Source organism: Carica papaya, chromosome 2 (genome assembly GCF_054855325.1).
Source record: "Carica papaya isolate Zhongbai chromosome 2, ASM5485532v1, whole genome shotgun sequence".
NCBI classification, from domain to species: Eukaryota; Viridiplantae; Streptophyta; class Magnoliopsida; order Brassicales; family Caricaceae; genus Carica; species Carica papaya.
The window spans coordinates 6320684-6337811 of NC_142310.1; the positions used below are offsets into that span (position 1 = coordinate 6320684).

Sequence of the window (17128 nt, forward strand, 5' to 3'; positions counted from 1 at the left end):
CATTGGGTTAGTGTAACTTATTCCTTACTTAACCATTTCAGATCAGGAGGACCTGATTCCCGAACCCGATCCACAAGAAGACGGCGAGTAGATGCTAGATATCTTATAGTTTCCTTTATTTTTTCCTATTTTTCCTATTTATTTGAGAGAACTTATTTTATGATATTATTTAGTACTTTTAAGTTATTGTATAAGGGATATTAACCTTAGTATTTTAGTTCGCTTCCGTATTCAGATTATTATATGTATTTCCTTTTAAATTTCTGGAGCCGTTACAGTATGAATATCTTATTGCTTCACAAAAATGTTTATTTGCAATTTGAAGGGATTAATTATACAGTTTTGGTATGTTGTGTAAGGAGGGGTAAAGAAGATTCACATGGTCAAAGATTTGTCTCACTAAGGCAGATGGAGGCATGGGCTACAATCTATATAATGTTTTTTTTTTCCCAAAAAATTATAAGTTGTATATCTTTGAAACATATTTTTAATTTTACATCTCAATAATTACTCTTTTATAGAATTTCATCCTCATTTCACAATGAAATTAGAATATTTTTAGTAAGACTTTAAGATTATATTTAAAATAAATAAGTAAAAATAAAAAAAATTCATTCTAAATTTAAATTTAATTTAATAACACATAATATAAATTCTAATATCATTAAAAAAAAAGAAAAAAGAAAAATTCACCTCATATTTTATAAAACATTTTTTGGGCTTATTTTCCAACTCTTTTAAAAACTAAAGCTCAGCCCACCATCTATTTTCCTTTTTTTTTTTTTTTAATTTACAGGGATAATACGTATATTAAGTTAGACAAAGTGAAACCCTAATTCTTTCCTCATTTTTAAGGGTTTGTGAAGCAGATATCGGAACCGGCAGTCGACAATGGGTAATGTGCATTTGAATCTCACCGTCTCCTTTATTTCTAATCTTCAAATAATCATGTTCCCCCGGTGTATTCTTTGTTATTTTCTGTTTCATTTTCTAACACATGGAGGTAATATGATATGAACAGCGAGGATCAAGGTTCACGAGCTTAGGCAGAAGTCGAAAGCCGATCTGTTGAACCAGCTGAAGGATCTGAAGGCCGAGCTCGCGCTCCTGCGCGTCGCGAAGGTCACAGGGGGCGCTCCTAATAAGCTATCCAAGATGTATGTTAATCTCTCTCCATCTGCGTGTGATGTTGCTTAGGTTGGTCGTGCTATTGCTATGAGCGTTCATGCCTTGACTTTTTCAATTTTGGTTTAGTGCAGCAAGGTAGTGAGGCTGTCGATTGCCCAGGTGTTGACTGTGATTTCTCAGAAGCAGAAGGCTGCACTGAGGGAGGCATACAAGAAGAAGAAGTACTTGCCACTTGATCTGCGCCCCAAGAAGACAAGAGCCATTAGGAGAAGGCTAACCAAGCACCAGGTACCATGCTCCTTCGATCCTCTGCTCTTTCCGTTTTTGCTTGCACTCGTTAGAAGTTTTTGTATTAGAATTAAAAGTTTTAATCGAATAATTTACAGGGTTACGTTGCTTTATGTTGTGTTTTTGATAATTTTTTACCGTACATGCAGCTATTGATTTCTTTTCGAGGGAGATCAAAAGAACAAAAAAACATTTTTATGAATACTGTCTTTTCCCCTTGCATTTTGGGTCCTAAGCTGTTATTTAACATAACTAGTTTCGGTTATTATTTGATTCTTTTTTAACCACGTCCGTGTTTGATTATCCAATTTCCAATTTCTGTAGTGACCAACAATCGTTCCAGTTATGTTAGTGTAGTGCAATTGGCTGCTCCAATATCTAAATTTTCACTTTGATGAATCTTGTTGTTTTGTATGCTTTTACAAATATAAAGAACTTTTAATTGTGCTGATAATATTAGAGAGCCTCAATGAAGCAGAGAATCCCTAAAGTCTCTATCGATTGTTTTGTGAAAAGGAAGAATGGCTACACTTATTGAATTCTTTTGGTTTCCACCAGTTCTTAGTTCTTGCAACTGAACTGTTGTAAGTACATGCTTGCTAAATTATTCATGTTTTCCTAATGCCTGTGACATGTTTTGACTTCACAGGCATCATTGAAGACAGTACGTGAGACGAAGAAGGAAATATATTTTCCCATGAGGAAGTATGCCATTAAGGTGTAGGGTAGATCTGTCGGATATGATGTTTTGTAGGACCTCGCAAATTATAAACCTATTTGATCCGCAAATTTTGAGTATTTGTCTTTCTGAATGTTGAGTTTGAGCTAGTTTGTAATGGTTTTCCCATATTAATTGAAGGTGCTTAGTTTTTTGATGAATTTCTCTGTTTTTTTATTGGAATCTTATTTTTTTGCCAGATTAGTGTATTTTCTTCCTATGTTTTCTTTTAGCAGTTTCTCTGATTGTCTCTTTTCCAATGTTATCAAGTTGAGAAGAGTTTTTGTTTGGCTTTGAGTTTGATTGAAGGTTTAAGCTTGAATTCTTTTTAATGGTAGAGGTTTTGAGGTTGTAGTTCTGTTTGACTTATGGTTGTGTTGATAAATAGGGTATTCATATTTTCTGACTAATCTTGTTCAGTTTTCCATATCAATATTCAACAACTAGACCACTGGTGTTCATCAGTTTTCCATACTAATATTATTTAGTAATATATAATACGATATTAAAATTTTGATGTTATTGGAATTGTTAAGATAATTTGAGTTTGAACTTAGTTTGAAGTTAGATTGAAGTTGGGTGATTTGCTTGTATTTCTGAGTTCATAGATATGTGGTAACCTAGTTCTTAAGTATACCTATAAGTTTATGAATATACAATGTGGCATCTTTTGTATGTATGACTGAGTGAGTAGAAAGAAAGCCAATAAACGCCATTGAAAAATGAATATAGGCGATGGATTTTAAGGTTGCTGTGAACTTGATCTTGGGAATGACAAGATTCCATTTTTTGGTCGAAAGAGGAAAAGATAGCCATGTACAATTATTATATTTTCCACTGAAAGAAAATGATATGAGGTTGTTTTATAAATAGAATGGCAAAATTGTAATTAGATAGAAAATGATGTCCTTTTTGTAAGTAGCAGAATTAGTATAAATACCTGTTTTCTAGATATGTAAAAGTAGATACTGAAACTCATTTTGTTTACTCAGTTTTCTAGAATCTTCAATCAAGAATATGTCTCTTCTGCAAATTTTGTGTTTTAGTTCAGATTAATGGATGTCGTCTCGTTTAATCATTGTTGTATGTTGCAAAGTTTAACATGGTATCAGAGCAATTGAGTTTCTCCTTCGATTTTGATTTTGTAAAGTCGAAAACCCTAAGTTCTTGAAGACGGAACTTGATATCTTGAGGATTGATGTTTGCTGCCTAACAAGTACACATGGAAACTTCAGCCAGCACAGACTCATCAAAGTTTTGAAGGAAGTATTTCGAATCCGTTCTACCTGCACCCGAACGAAAGTCCCTCACTGCAGTTGACATCCGCGCTTCTTGCAGGTAACAATTTTTACAATTGGTCAAGATTTGCTAGGATGTCGTTGATTACCAAGAATAAAATGAAATTTGTTGATGGAACGATTCCTATTCCTAGTAAAGAGGATTCGATATATGAGGCATGGGAAAGGTGTAATACTTATGGTGTTGTCATGGATCATGAGATCCTTATCCCTTGTCATAGCACAAAGTTCAGTGTCTTTTGATTATGCAAAAGATTTATGGAAGGACTTACATGATAGATTTGGCCAAGGAGATTTAGTAATAATTTCGGACCTCCAGGATGAGATTTTTATGCTGAAAGGAGTGAGCTCGGTAACAGAGTATTTTACCAAGGCTAAAATTCTGTGGGATGAGTTGTTGAATTTAAGACCTACTGAAAATGGTGACTGTAAATGTAAAAGGTATCAAGAAGAAGATAGGGTAACAAGATTTCTCAAAGGTTTAAATGAGCCATTTGATATTGTAAAAACACAGATTTTAATGATGGAGTCGTTGCCACTATTAGAACGCTGCTTGCTGTAGCTGCTGCCAAGGGATGGATTCTCCATCAGCTTGACATTAACAACGCCTTCCTTAAGGAGACCTTCAAGAAGAAGTATATATGCTGCCTCCACCAGGTTTTAATGCTGCCACAGATCAAGTTTGCAAGCTAGAAAAGAGTCTTTATGGTTTAAAATGGGCTAGTAGACAATGGAATTTCAAGCTTACTGAAGCCTTGAAAGGAAAGGGATTTGTGCAAGCTCATGCCGACTCATCCTTGTTCATTAAACATTCTGGTTCCACCTTTATTGCCTTAGTGATATATGTTGATGATGTAATTGTTGCCAGCAACTGTCTATTTCAGGTTCAAGATATAAAGACTTTCCTCCATAAAACTTTTGGCATCAAGGAACTTGGAGAGTTGAAGTTTTTTCTTGGATTTAAAGTGGCACGTTCAGATAAAGGTATCAACATATGTCAAAGAAAGTATATGTTGGACCTTCTATCTGAAATTGGGTTTTTAGGAAGCAAACCAGCAGCTACTCCCTTGGTTTCTTCCGTTAAATTGAGCAAGAGTGATGGTTCTCCAGCCGTTGACAACACCACTTACAGGCAACTACTTGTAAAACTCTTGTATCTCACCCACACTCGGCTGGATATTACCTTCGCTGTGCAACAACTTTTGCAGTTCCTAGAAGCACTGACAGGGTGTCATATGCAAGCTGCACACCGGGTGCTACAGTATTTGAAGAATGCTCCAGGTCAGGGGTTGTTTTATCCTGGACAAAATTCTTTGCAACTCAAAGGCTTTAGTGATTCATATTGGGGGACATGTGCAGATTCTCGTAAATCCATAACTGGTTATTGTGTTTTCTTGGGTCAGTCATTGTGAGATACAATGACTGCTTTATTTATTTCATGATTTGCAGGTTGAATCTGTAGGTACAAATTTGGTCTACTGTGATAATTCTTCTGCTATCAAAATAGCTGAAATCTCTGTTTTACTATACACATTGAGATCGATTGCCACGTGGTTCGCCAGAAAATTTGAGATGGGGTCCTTCGGCTGCTGCCCATTTCTTCTTCTCATCAAGTTGCAGATTGCTTTACCAAACCTCTTGCCTCCTCTTTTATTTAAAAATGCTATACTCAAGCTGGGTATTGACAATATGTATACTCCAGCCTATGGAGGGGGTGAAAGAATATGATACGAGGTCGATTTGTAAATAGAATGACAAAATTGTAATTAGATAGAAAATGATGACCTTTTTGTTAAGTAGCAGAATTAGTAAAAATACCTGTTTTCTGGACATGTAAAAGTAGATACTGAAACTCATTTTGTTTACTCAATTTTCTAGAATCTTTTAATAAGAGTATGTCTCTTGTGCAAATTTTGTGTTTAAGTTAAGATTAATGGATGTCTTCTTGCTTAATCATTTGTTGTATGTTGCAAAGTTTATCAGATGCATCATCATTACAGAACTAATGATATTCCAGAGTGCCCCATTGCAGAAACTTGTTAGTCATGAATTCAGTCTACTCTTAAAATATTTTTATGATATTAAAACCCAAAAATAGCTTAATAGATTTGATGAATCTTAAAAACTTTGTAGATTCAAATGTTAATTTCTTTTGAATATGAATCAATAAATAAAAAAAATACATGCACAAATAGAACTTTACACATAGGAGTATAAACTATATAATATTTTCTTTTAAAAGATTATAAATTCTATCTCGAGAAATATTTATACTGATACATATTCTTTAATTTTACATTCTAGTAAACTTTTTTATCCCCATTTTGAAGTGAAATTAGAATATTTTTAGTACGGCTCCAAGATTATGTTTAAAATAAATAAAAAAAAATAAGAAAATTGATTCTAAATTCAAATTTAATTTAAGAACATATAATAATATTTAAAAAAAAGAAAAAGAAAAATTCACCTCTTTTTTTTTTTTTTATCAAACTCTTTAAAAAATTCAAGCCCAGCCCAGCAACACTCTATTTTTTATTTACAGGGATAAAGCTACATATAAAATGTTGTTTTTCCCTTTTGCCTTACCGCAGCTACATATATAAATAAAGTTACGGTAAACGGAACCCTAAGTCTTTCCTCATTTTTTAGGGTTTTGCGAAACAGAGACAGGAACCGGCCGACGACAATGGGTAATGTGATTTTCATTCTCACCGTCTCCTTTCTTTACTGCGTCTTCAGATAATCATGTTCCTTCTGCGTGTTCTTCTTTATTTTCTGTTTCATTTTACTAAAACATGGAGGTAATATGATATGAGCAGCGAGGATCAAGGTTCACGAGCTTAGGCAGAAGTCGAAGGCTGATCTGTTGAACCAGCTGAAGGATCTGAAGGCCGAGCTCGCACTCCTGCGCGTCGCTAAAGTCACAGGCGGTGCTCCTAATAAGCTATCCAAGATGTATGTTCATCTCTCCCTATCTCTTTGTGTTGTTGCGTAGATTGTATAGTCGTGTTATTCCTACGATGTTCGTACCTTTACTTTCTCAATTTAAATGGAGTGCAGCAAGGTGGTGAGGTTGTCGATTGCCCAGGTGTTGACTGTTATTTCTCAAAAGCAGAAGGCTGCACTGAGGGAGGCATACAAGAAGAAGAAGTACTTGCCACTTGATCTGCGCCCCAAGAAGACAAGAGCCATCAGGAGAAGGCTAACCAAGCACCAGGTACCATGCTGCTTTGATTCTTTGGTCTTTCCATTTTTGCTTTCATTTGATGATGAAGACTCTGCATTCGAATTTTGTTCTTCAAAGTTTTAATTGAATAATTTAGGAGTTTTGCTCTTCCATATTGTGATATAGATAATGCTTTACCATAAAGTTCGACTCTTGATTTCTTGTTATGAATATTGTTTTGCCATTACTTTTTGGAGGCTAGGCTGTTGTCTTAGATAACTAGATTTTGTGACTATTTGATTGTCCTTTTATCACGAGCATAGTTGATTATTCGATTTAGACTTTTCTGTATTGACCTATAGATATTCAGTTATGTTAGCGTGGTACAATTGGCTGCTCTCATATCTAAATTTCACTGTGCTGAATATGGTTATTTTGTCTTCTTTTACTAATTCGAAGAGATTTGAAGTTGTGCCGATTGTATTGGAACCTCAATGCAGAGGAGGTTTCCAACAGTTTCTATGCATTTCTTTGTTCTTGCAACCGAACTTTCTTAAGAGCTTGCTTGCTGACTTTTTCATATTTTCCTAATGCCTATGACATGTTTTGACTTAACAGGCATCGCTGAAGACGGAACGTGAGAAGAAGAAGGAAATGTATTTTCCCATGAGGAAGTATGCCATTAAGGTTTAGGGTAGATAGGTCAGATATGATATTTTAGAATCTCGCAAATTTTTTTATGTTTGTCTTCCTGAATGTGGAGTTTGACTTAGTGTTAAATTGTTTTCTCATATTAAATGAAAGCGTCTACCTTTTTGATGTGTGTGGTAGTTAAGAGGAGAATTTCTATTCCATTATAATGAATTCCTTTCTGGCTTTTATTGGATATTTTTCGGCTTTTACTGGTTTTCCTTTGTATATTTTCTTTTAATATTTTCCATGTTTCGAATTTTTCCAATGTAGTCAAGTTGAGGAGAGTTTTTGTTTGGGTCTGAGCTCGATAGAAGGTTTAGGCTTGAATGCATTTCAAGAGGAGAGGTTTTAAGGTTATAGTTTCGTTTGATTTATGGTGTCTATCAGGTGGCTTTTCAATTTTCTTTTGTATCAGGTGGTTTTTTAAGGTTATATATGATATCATATGTTGAGTGTTTGAACTTTTGGAATTAAGATAGTTTGAGTTTCGGTTCAGTCTGAATTTAGATTGTGTGGTTGGATTCAAGTTTGGATAGAAATGTAGTTCATAGGTAATACCTGTAAGGCTAAAGAAAGTTTGCAAACGTGGTTGAAAAAGAAATTGACTGGCCTATACATACATAGGGGGAGATGGATTTTGCGGTTGTTGTTAACTCGATCTTGGGAATGATTTGATATGATCTGTTGTTGTTGGTGAAAGAGTAGAGAGTTTATAGAAGAAATTCATTGATGTTCTGAGAGTTTTGAGTAGACTTGTTTTGTTTTAATTTCTGGTGAGAATTTAATTTTTAAAATTTTGATTGTATAAAATAGAAGTGTGAACACAATATATAAAGATGATAAAATGGAAATAAAAACTGCAAAATCTGATATTTGGCCAGTAGTAATTGATGATGATATTAAGTTAATAGTTTCTTATTCATGGATGGAGTCCTTTGTCATGTTGATGGATGACTTTGCAACCTCTTGTTTTTTTTGTTTTTTTTTTTTTCAATTTCTACTTTTATGGGTTATGATTTATTCTGTTTAATTTAAGGGATTAATTTTATTTTCTCCAAAAAAAAAAAAATCAAGTACTGGAATATTCATTAAGATTTAAGATCAAAGTAATTATAATTTAAACATAATAAATTATATGAATAAAACTTGACATAAAAATCGTGTAGAAATTGAATAAAAACTTGAGTACTTTTATGCAACCATCAGTCTATAAATACTTTTATGCAATGGGATAGACTTAATTGTGCTGTGATGTTACAAAAATTCTTACCTGATGATTTTGTTTAATCACATGTTCAAGTATTCAATCATCTGGTAATTGCATGATATGTTCCCTAAAATAATAAGAAATTAGGTATTAGAAAACCTCAAAATATCAATGTTTCTAAACATATATATATATTTTTTCCCCCTGTTATATGATGAGTATTAAATAAAACTATTTAGTGAATTACACATACACATACACATACACATACATATACATATCCCACTAAAACAATTTCATTTGAAATTTCTTTTTAAATGATTAAGTTGGTCTATGATTGTGGCTTGTGGGTATCTCACAATTCTTGATTTGCCAAACATCTTTTTCTTTTCCTTCTTCAAAGATTCTTAATCCACACCTAAAGTCAAAGTCAAAGCTTAAATTACTAATCTTCTCTCGCTTATCATATCCAAAATCTTCGAAGTTTGGTTCAAGATAATATTGTGATTCAGTTTTCTCTCCTCTGCATATATATATATATATATGTATGTATGTATGTATAGCATTTCACCCATGAAGGAAATTTTTGTGATCAGCATTTTCCCTCACCTGAAAATGACTTCATCTAAAGCATTAGTTTAGGTTTACTTAATTTGTTTTTTTTTTAAAAAAACAAAGAATTTATAGGTTAAAAATTAATACTATAGACCTTGCTCGCTTGGTCAACTATCTTGTTTATTAAAGTCATAAATGAATTAAACTAATTACCATCCATATCAATTTATATAAATAACATACAAGATAACATAATCTACACTTGTTGAAAGCAACGAGTGTGTGTGTGTGTATATATATATATATATATATATATGTGTAGTATTTTTAATTTGGTGATCACAACTTATCTTTGTGCAATTATCAAGACCAATTCAAACCTTTAATTCGATCATATTCTAGGTTTTAATTTTGTTTTTGTTTTTTCTTACTCTTCATAATTATATAAATATTAAAAATAATAATTAACAATTACGTAATAGATAACTCACCTATTAAGTTAAGTAAATTAACAAATTAATAAATTAAAATTTAATGCAAAAACGATTTGGTCAACCCAAACCCCAATGATGTAATTAATCCAATTAATCTTTGAATATGTTTGGCATCTAATGGCATCTAAATGCGCCAGCAAATCCAAATCATTAGGAGACTAATGAACATGATTACTAAATTATTATTTTTGTAAAATTATTGTTAATCAACACGTAAGCTTTGAAGGGTCTGATTAAGGATTTAATTCCCTCTTTACGTAAAAGAATAATATATATATATATACACACACACACACGCATAATACATGAAAACAAGTATATATGCGTTCATTTTATTATTTTTTGAACTGACTCACGTTCATATATTGAATATAATATATATGTATGTATACATATTATATTATATTTATTGGGTTAAATAAATAATTAAAGAAAAACCCAAAAGATTATAATCCTTGTGAGTCAACTCACTCGGTTTTGACAAACTTTAGAAGCAGAAGTGCGCGAGGGAGAGCGTCAACTCTTCCTTTTTGTTTTTCTGGTTTTTGAATTCTGGAATCTTCTTAAAATTCATTTTATTTTCTTAGTGGCAGTGGGGCCCACCTTAATTTTCTCCTTTATCATTATTTTTATTATATTTATAATTATTTAAGAAATAAATAAATAAATAAATAATTTATAGAATTTTGGTTTTATTTTTAGCTTATAAACCAATTTGAGTAATCACCCAAGTGATTTATCAACTTAATTGAATTTATTTTTGCAAAACAACTTACTTTTCTTTTTTGTTACTCATTGGCCAGTAACTGCTGGTGTTGGGGGGATAAATCAAACGAGTCAAAGAAACCATAAGACGAAGCTAGAAAGAAGGATATGTCATTTGCTGGACAGTAAAATCACTGGTGAAGGTTAAAGTAATAATTTGACAATGAAAATCTACCACTGAACACCCAATATGTACCATAACCTCTCTCTCTCTCTCTCTCTCTGCTTATCTGGGTTTTCTTGATTTGGACTTTCATCCTAAAACCTGGCTTTGAAGATTACTATCTCCTCTCCAAAATCCTGCCAAAACAAGTTGCAAGTCAGAAACCTTTGGAGACATGGTAAAGATATAATCTAGAGAGATTGTCAAGGATTTTTAAACTATTTTCATGATCCATACTGTCATAAAATATGTAATATGTAATCATAAGTCCACTCAAGAAACTCCTATTATGGGGGACAAGCATACATCAACTTGAGTCAGTCAATGGTTTCTTGGTCTAAAAATACACCTTCCTCAACTGGAAACTTGCGGCTGTTTCCATTATAAAACTCCTTCAAGAGCAGAACCACAAAGCATAAATCACAAACCAAGCAAATCACAACGAGCTCTCAAAAATTGGAGCTTCATCTTTTACATCGTAAAGTTCTTTCTTTTTTCGGTTCAGTCTTTAAAGCCTAATGGGGGTGTTGGGAACTGCTAGGACCAACACGGTCATGGGAAGAAAAGTACTGTCAACTCTGTTCTTCCCATCCTCGAAATCGCTCCTTCCTTCTTCTTCCTCGATTCCTAGTGGTTCTGCTCCTCCCACCCCGGTCCATCATGCATTCTCCCATTCAATGATGGAAGAAACCATTGAAACTGCAGAATCAATCATCACCAAATGGGACACTAATTCTTCAACATACACCAAAGTCACCTCTATCTTTCAGCATAACAGAAAAGAAGCAAAGCAGTTTCTAAAAAGTGTCAAAGATTTGAGAAGAGCTATGCATTTTTTCGTCTCAGAAGATTCAACTTCTGACAAACTTGTACTTGCTCAGAACCTCATGCAAACGGCCATGAAAAGGCTTGAAAATGAGTTTTACCTCATATTATCTTCAAACCGTGATAAGCTTGATCCAGAATCAGTGTCAAGCCGATCATCAGATGGGTCGAGCAATTCTGATGATGAACACGAGATGGTATCTGAAGATGAGGCTGACATGAAAAAAGCTGGTGAGTCAATAACTGAGGTAGAAAAGGACTCAATTCTCGTGATGTCAGACCTGAAGGCAGTAGCTGAGTGTATGATCAGTTGTGGTTACGGGAAAGAGTGTATAAGGATTTACAAGTTAATCAGAAAGTCAATCATAGATGAAGGACTGTACCTGCTTGGAATGGAGAGAATTAAGAATTCCCATATTCAGAAAATGGATGGGGAAGCACTGGAGCATGTAACCAAGAAGTGGCTGAATGCAATAAAGATTGCAGTGAAAACACTCCTCAATGGAGAAAAAATGCTCTGTGATTATGTGTTTTCAGCTTCTAAAACAATTAGAGAGTCTTGCTTTTACGAGATCAGCAAAGAAAAAACAATTACACTATTCAGGTTTCCAGAAATTATTTCGAAGAAGAAGAAATTGCCAGGACGAATTTTCCGGCTAATGGAACTCCATCAAGCAATCTCTGAGCTCTGGCAGGATATAGAGTTAATATTCAACTCTGAATTGACCTCAGTTATTAAGTTGCAGGCCCTTTCATCACTACATAAACTTGCTGACACTGTCTGCAGCCTTTTATTGAATTTCGAATCAACAATCCAGAGGGATTCATCAAAAACCATACCTCCTGGTGGTGGAATTCACCTACTGGCCCGATCAGCAATGAGTTACATATGTTCTCTCGCAGAACACAGTGGAATTCTATCTGATATTCTAGCTGATCATCCACTTCCAAGAAATTCACCAGTCCCAGAATCTTGTTTTGAGAATCCAGCATCTGAAGACGGTTTAACTCCAGCAGCATCGACTCACCTTGCTTGGCTCATACTAGCTCTTTTATGCAAGCTCGACAGAAAAGCTGAGTTATACAATGATATATCTATGTCCTACCTTTTCCTAGCTAACAATCTTCTCTTCATAGTCAATGAAGTTCAGACAACTCATTTACACAACGTCCTTGGAGATGAATGGGTAGCAAGGCATATAAAGAAAGTTAAACTATATGCATCAAGCTACGAAGCAACAGCATGGACTAAAGTCCTCTCATCCTTGCCAGAGAAAGGTTCCACAATGGTATCGCCTGAAGTGGCAAAGGAGCACTTTAGACAGTTTAATGCGGCATTTGAAGCAGCATATATGAAACAGATCTCATGGATTGTACCAGATAGAAAATTAAGGGATGAACTTAAGCTGTCAATAGAAAAGAAACTTGTACCAGCGTACAGAGAATTCTATGGTAAGTACTTGGGGGTGTTGAATGGTGAGAAAAATCTGGCGATGTTGGTGAGGTTTGGACCTGATGATCTTGAAAATTACTTGTCAGACCTGTTCCACGGTACTCATATCTTAGATGGTTTTTCTTCAACTTCTTCATCATGTCATTCTCGGGTATGCATACCTCCATAAATGATGCAGCTCATGTTCACAGCAAATCGTGATAATTGAAGTGTTTGGTATACAGAATGTATCCAAAGCAGATGCAGTTTTCTCCTTTTTTTTCTTCTTCTTTTTGTAGTCAACTTTTAGATTTCCCATAGATGATCAAACAGTTGAGCAGAAAGAAGTGATGCCAGCGTTGTAGCAACCTCCAAAAAATTAATGAAAATCAATTTATTTCAAAATCCAAAGGGTGGAGAGAGCCACTACTAATCATTGTAGAAGGAAGATTGGATGCTAAAACTATTACTGATAAATTTTTAGAGAAAATTAGGTTCAAGAAAATGATTATGAAAGGAAGGTGTAAACATTTACCCAGAGACAGACTTAATAACTTTTGTTAAAAATTTCAATTTTAAACTTTAGATGAAATCAAAACATAACTAAGGATTAATGAAAAATCAATGAAAAGAAAGAGCATAAAAAGAACTAATAATTTAACATACCAAAATCAACAAACTGGGTTCTTCAAAGATTTGGTGTCTGTGTGCATTATGTTCACACCCATTTAATATACGGTGTCTTGCCTCTTTAACCTTTCATTACCATCAAGTCCAGCATCAAATCAAGTATTTTCAAGCATTACAAACAGATTTCGAGATGCCAATTATCCCCTAATTTAAACGCATAAACAGCAGCCATTTATCCATGGATATTGCACCAAACAGAAGTGAAAAGAAGATTAGACATCTTCATTCTTGTGCATGCTGGAAATTTTCAATGATGTTAAGGACTATAACTAAACATCAAAATCTTTAGACATAAGTAATTAAGCATCAGAAGTAAATTAAAAAAAGAAACAGGGTTCTATTTAAGCTGCAATACATATTCCAAAAAGCTATAGAAATCCCATTTTAAGCATCTAGTGGGCTCAGTTTCCACAAAAAAGAGAAGTTTAGCATCGAGCAAAACTTCATCTTGAAAGTTCATATTCAAATGTAAGGATAGAAGATAGTTTACCTTTTCTGTATAATATTCCAATTGTTTCTGCTTCTTCCCTGCTTCATATGTTGCATTGAGAGAATGTTATTAGAGAAATAATTATCAAATGTAGTAAAAAAATTAGCCTATACTCTTCAGATGAGATACAACTTGTAATGTATATGCTTTTGTCTTGGCATGCAGCGCAAAATAACATGTAGAGCCCAAGAAAGGAAATAATCAAAACCAAGAAGTCACTTCCCATATTCAGGCTCATCCTGTTATGTCCAAAACTAGCCCACCTAGAAACAGTAATATTTATGCTTTGTCTAAAACGTCTATAAGTCCCAAGTACCAATCTCATCCTATTGAAAGAAGGGCTTAAGCAAAATTCGATCTTTCAATTCTCTTATACCACTTGAAATAATATATATATATATAGGTAGATATACAGACATATATAATATGAAATGAGTGATCAAATTTCTAAAAGACTAAACTAATGGAAAAGAACTGATTCATTATTTACATTGAGGAATCATGAAGTACCCAGTGTCCAGAGAAGGTCAAAAACAGATAAAAATGAATTAATCAAACAATGTCCAGGAAATTCAACATACTAAATATAGTACAGTATTTAACTGAATCGTTGGGTCTTAACCATGTCATGGTTTCGAACCAAACTATGTATTCTTATGTGTACTTGTCAAGAGAGATTATCTTATGAATTATCAACTTCTCAGGACCCGCAAAGTGAAAGACTACTAAAAATACTCCATTAAACAAAAAAAAAAAAAAAAAAGAAAAAGAATTGAAAAATGAATTAATCAATCAATGGCTACGCAATTGAACACGAGAGCCACCCACTTTGGTTTTTTTTTTTTTTCAAAGTCCCAAAAAGAGCACATATGAATCACGATTAATTCCTCCATGATAACAATCCAAAATCCATTCAACAACAACCATATAATCCATTCCCCAAATCTTACGCACTAGCAAAATCATACATAGTATACAATCGGTGTTCATTTATATACATTTATGTCGAGAGAGAGAAACGGGAGGCCAGAAAATAGAGAGGGCCGTCGAGGCTGCCGGCGGAGAGCCGGGTCTAAACCCTTGGTACTCAGAGACTGCCGTCAACTAGCGTGGGCAGTGAAGTCAACTTTCTGATGCGGTGTCGTTTTCTGGAGCTACCTCAGTTAATTCTCCTTTGCTGACTTGAGAAGGAAGAACGGAAGAACAAATGGTAGAAGTAAAATTACAAGGGGTAATAACAATTTATTTGAAATTAAACTTTTTCAAACTAAATTTGAGGGCATTTATTTTTAGAATCCCTCTTTTTTTTTATAAATATTATCTAGAAAATGACCTTAGATAATTAAAATAGAAAGTCAATCTATTTATCTACTTAACTAATTCTCTTAGTTTTTATTTATATTTTTTTTAACATATATACACATATTCATATAAAGAATAAAGTTTGAAAATAATAAAATTATGAAGTTTTAATTTTCAACTAATTAGGTTTTTTCAACCTTCTTATTAAATGAAAATTGATTCAGTTTATCAAAGTAAATCTTTATGACGATTTATTAATTTCCTTTCGAATTGATTTTTAATTTATCAAGTTCATATTTATAGTATTTTTAATCAATTAAAGTTATTTCAATTATCTTAGTTGACATTCACGTGTTGAATGTAAATCAAGTAGAGATAATTTGTTGAGAGTTTTATGATTATGAATAATAATGTTATCTGTAAAGTTTTTGATTACATTAGTTGATTATGAGTTGTGCATGATTTAATGTATTAACTGATTGTGAGTAATTTATAATATTTTATTTAATAAAATTAATAATTTAATTTATTAATATTTTAATACAATTAAAATTATTAATTTCAAAATTCTTAAGAAAAAAGAACTCAGAAATCGATTTCAAAATTCATACATGTTAGATAAAAATCTAGTTAATTAATAAGTGAGTCATGAAAGGAATAGGCATCAACTAAAATATTAGATGACTGTTCAATACATATATAATTTTTTGAGTAAAAATTCATATATATTATCAATTAAGTGAGATATATATATATATACACACACACACACACACATATATGTACAAGACAAATCACATTTTATATTAAAGACTCACAAAATACATAAATGGACTCGAACATATAAATTTTTTTAATGAAAATAAACAAAAAATAATTTATTATAATTAGTTACAACATATTATTTCGTGTCTTTCCCCATGAATAGAATTCAAGAGATTCCCATGCTGTCAATAATTCAATCTTGAGAGTGAAGGTGGCACGTATAAACAATAATTTTGGCAATTTATTGAAAAACTCACCTACTAGTCCCCATATATATATATATATATACACACACACACACACACACATACATACATACGTATATATATATATATATATGTATAGCCAAAGAAAAACAATGGTCAGTAATGGTCCCATATTTTGCTTTAATTTGAAGATAAGATATGCATGTTACAAAAGCATGCTATTCACTTCTCACTTGTACTTATCAACTTCCTCTTCCATCTTTCAATTTATTAATCGTGTAAGCGCCCATATCTACCGAAACAACATACAGATATTTTATTACTTCTCTCCAATCATTTAATCAAAAATAAATAATTTTATTATACAATAAAAAAAATCATAACTTATATCTATTTAAAAATTATTTATATATATTTATTATTATTGATATATATATATATATATGCATATCATCTAAATAATGACTGTATCTGTTTTTTATTTAAAAAAAATTACGACCATATATTATAAATATAGTACTTACTAATAATTTTGATCTTTTAAGTTTTAGCGTATCTATTTGTATATGTATATATATTATATTACTTGATCAATTCCTGAAATTCTGATCAAAAGTAACAAGAAAAAATCACATAACCAAAAAACAAAAAACTGGGAATCAAACCATCAACCTCACTGATCTAAACCACACATATTCACTTCTAGCAAACAGCAAATTCAACCTCCCATCAATTTACCACTGTCAATGACAGAAACTGAAGAATTAAGAATAAAACCCATCATGTGCGTGCATATATATATGTATGTGTATGTAGCGGATGCTGAAAGACCAGAACAGCCATGTGCAAGCAGAAACCAAAAGGACAAGCTCATAAATTGAATGGGGTTCAAAAGTTGAATGCAATGAAATGATGTAAATTAATTAAGATCTATGGGAAGATG

The 17128-nt window shown here is 32.8% G+C and overlaps 3 protein-coding genes and 1 long non-coding RNA gene across 4 annotated transcripts; 3 read left to right on the plus strand and 1 right to left on the minus strand.

Annotated features, from left to right (window-relative positions):
* The first annotated feature begins 756 nt into the window (after positions 1 to 756).
* Positions 757 to 2295, plus strand: LOC110824124 (large ribosomal subunit protein uL29-like). The gene is made up of 4 exons (XM_022054672.2): positions 757 to 895; positions 1022 to 1157; positions 1260 to 1416; positions 2066 to 2295. The coding sequence occupies exons 1-4, from the start codon at positions 892 to 894 to the stop codon at positions 2138 to 2140; spliced, it is 372 nt and encodes a 123-aa protein (XP_021910364.1). The 5' UTR covers positions 757 to 891; the 3' UTR covers positions 2141 to 2295.
* Positions 2296 to 5982: 3687 nt separating this feature from the next.
* On the plus strand, positions 5983 to 7417 carry LOC110824116 (large ribosomal subunit protein uL29). Its single transcript, XM_022054656.2, has 4 exons — positions 5983 to 6122; positions 6252 to 6387; positions 6493 to 6649; positions 7217 to 7417. The coding sequence occupies exons 1-4, from the start codon at positions 6119 to 6121 to the stop codon at positions 7289 to 7291; spliced, it is 372 nt and encodes a 123-aa protein (XP_021910348.1). The 5' UTR covers positions 5983 to 6118; the 3' UTR covers positions 7292 to 7417.
* Positions 7418 to 10407: 2990 nt separating this feature from the next.
* On the minus strand, positions 10408 to 15315 carry LOC148268702 (uncharacterized). The gene is made up of 2 exons (XR_015816886.1): positions 13913 to 15315; positions 10408 to 10612 (listed from the first exon to the last, which is right to left on the minus strand). It is a non-coding gene; the product is annotated as an uncharacterized LOC148268702 (long non-coding RNA).
* EXO70H2 (exocyst subunit exo70 family protein H2) lies at positions 10620 to 13097 on the plus strand. The gene is made up of 2 exons (XM_088212299.1): positions 10620 to 12904; positions 13032 to 13097. The coding sequence occupies exons 1-2, from the start codon at positions 10994 to 10996 to the stop codon at positions 13095 to 13097; spliced, it is 1977 nt and encodes a 658-aa protein (XP_088068425.1). The 5' UTR covers positions 10620 to 10993.
* Positions 15316 to 17128: the final 1813 nt, after the last annotated feature.

Coding starts and splice junctions, on each gene's coding strand:
- LOC110824124 (XM_022054672.2), top strand. Junction 1,158..1,259: donor CCTAATAAGCTATCCAAGAT/GTATGTTAATCT, acceptor GGTTTAGTGCAG/CAAGGTAGTGAGGCTGTCGA. Junction 1,417..2,065: donor GAAGGCTAACCAAGCACCAG/GTACCATGCTCC, acceptor TTGACTTCACAG/GCATCATTGAAGACAGTACG.
- EXO70H2 (XM_088212299.1), top strand. CDS start 10,994: ATGGGGGTGTTGGGAACTGCTAGGACCAACACGGTCATGGGAAGAAAA. Junction 12,905..13,031: donor CTTCATCATGTCATTCTCGG/GTATGCATACCT, acceptor TTCTTTTTGTAG/TCAACTTTTAGATTTCCCAT.
- LOC110824116 (XM_022054656.2), top strand. Junction 6,388..6,492: donor CCTAATAAGCTATCCAAGAT/GTATGTTCATCT, acceptor AATGGAGTGCAG/CAAGGTGGTGAGGTTGTCGA. Junction 6,650..7,216: donor GAAGGCTAACCAAGCACCAG/GTACCATGCTGC, acceptor TTGACTTAACAG/GCATCGCTGAAGACGGAACG.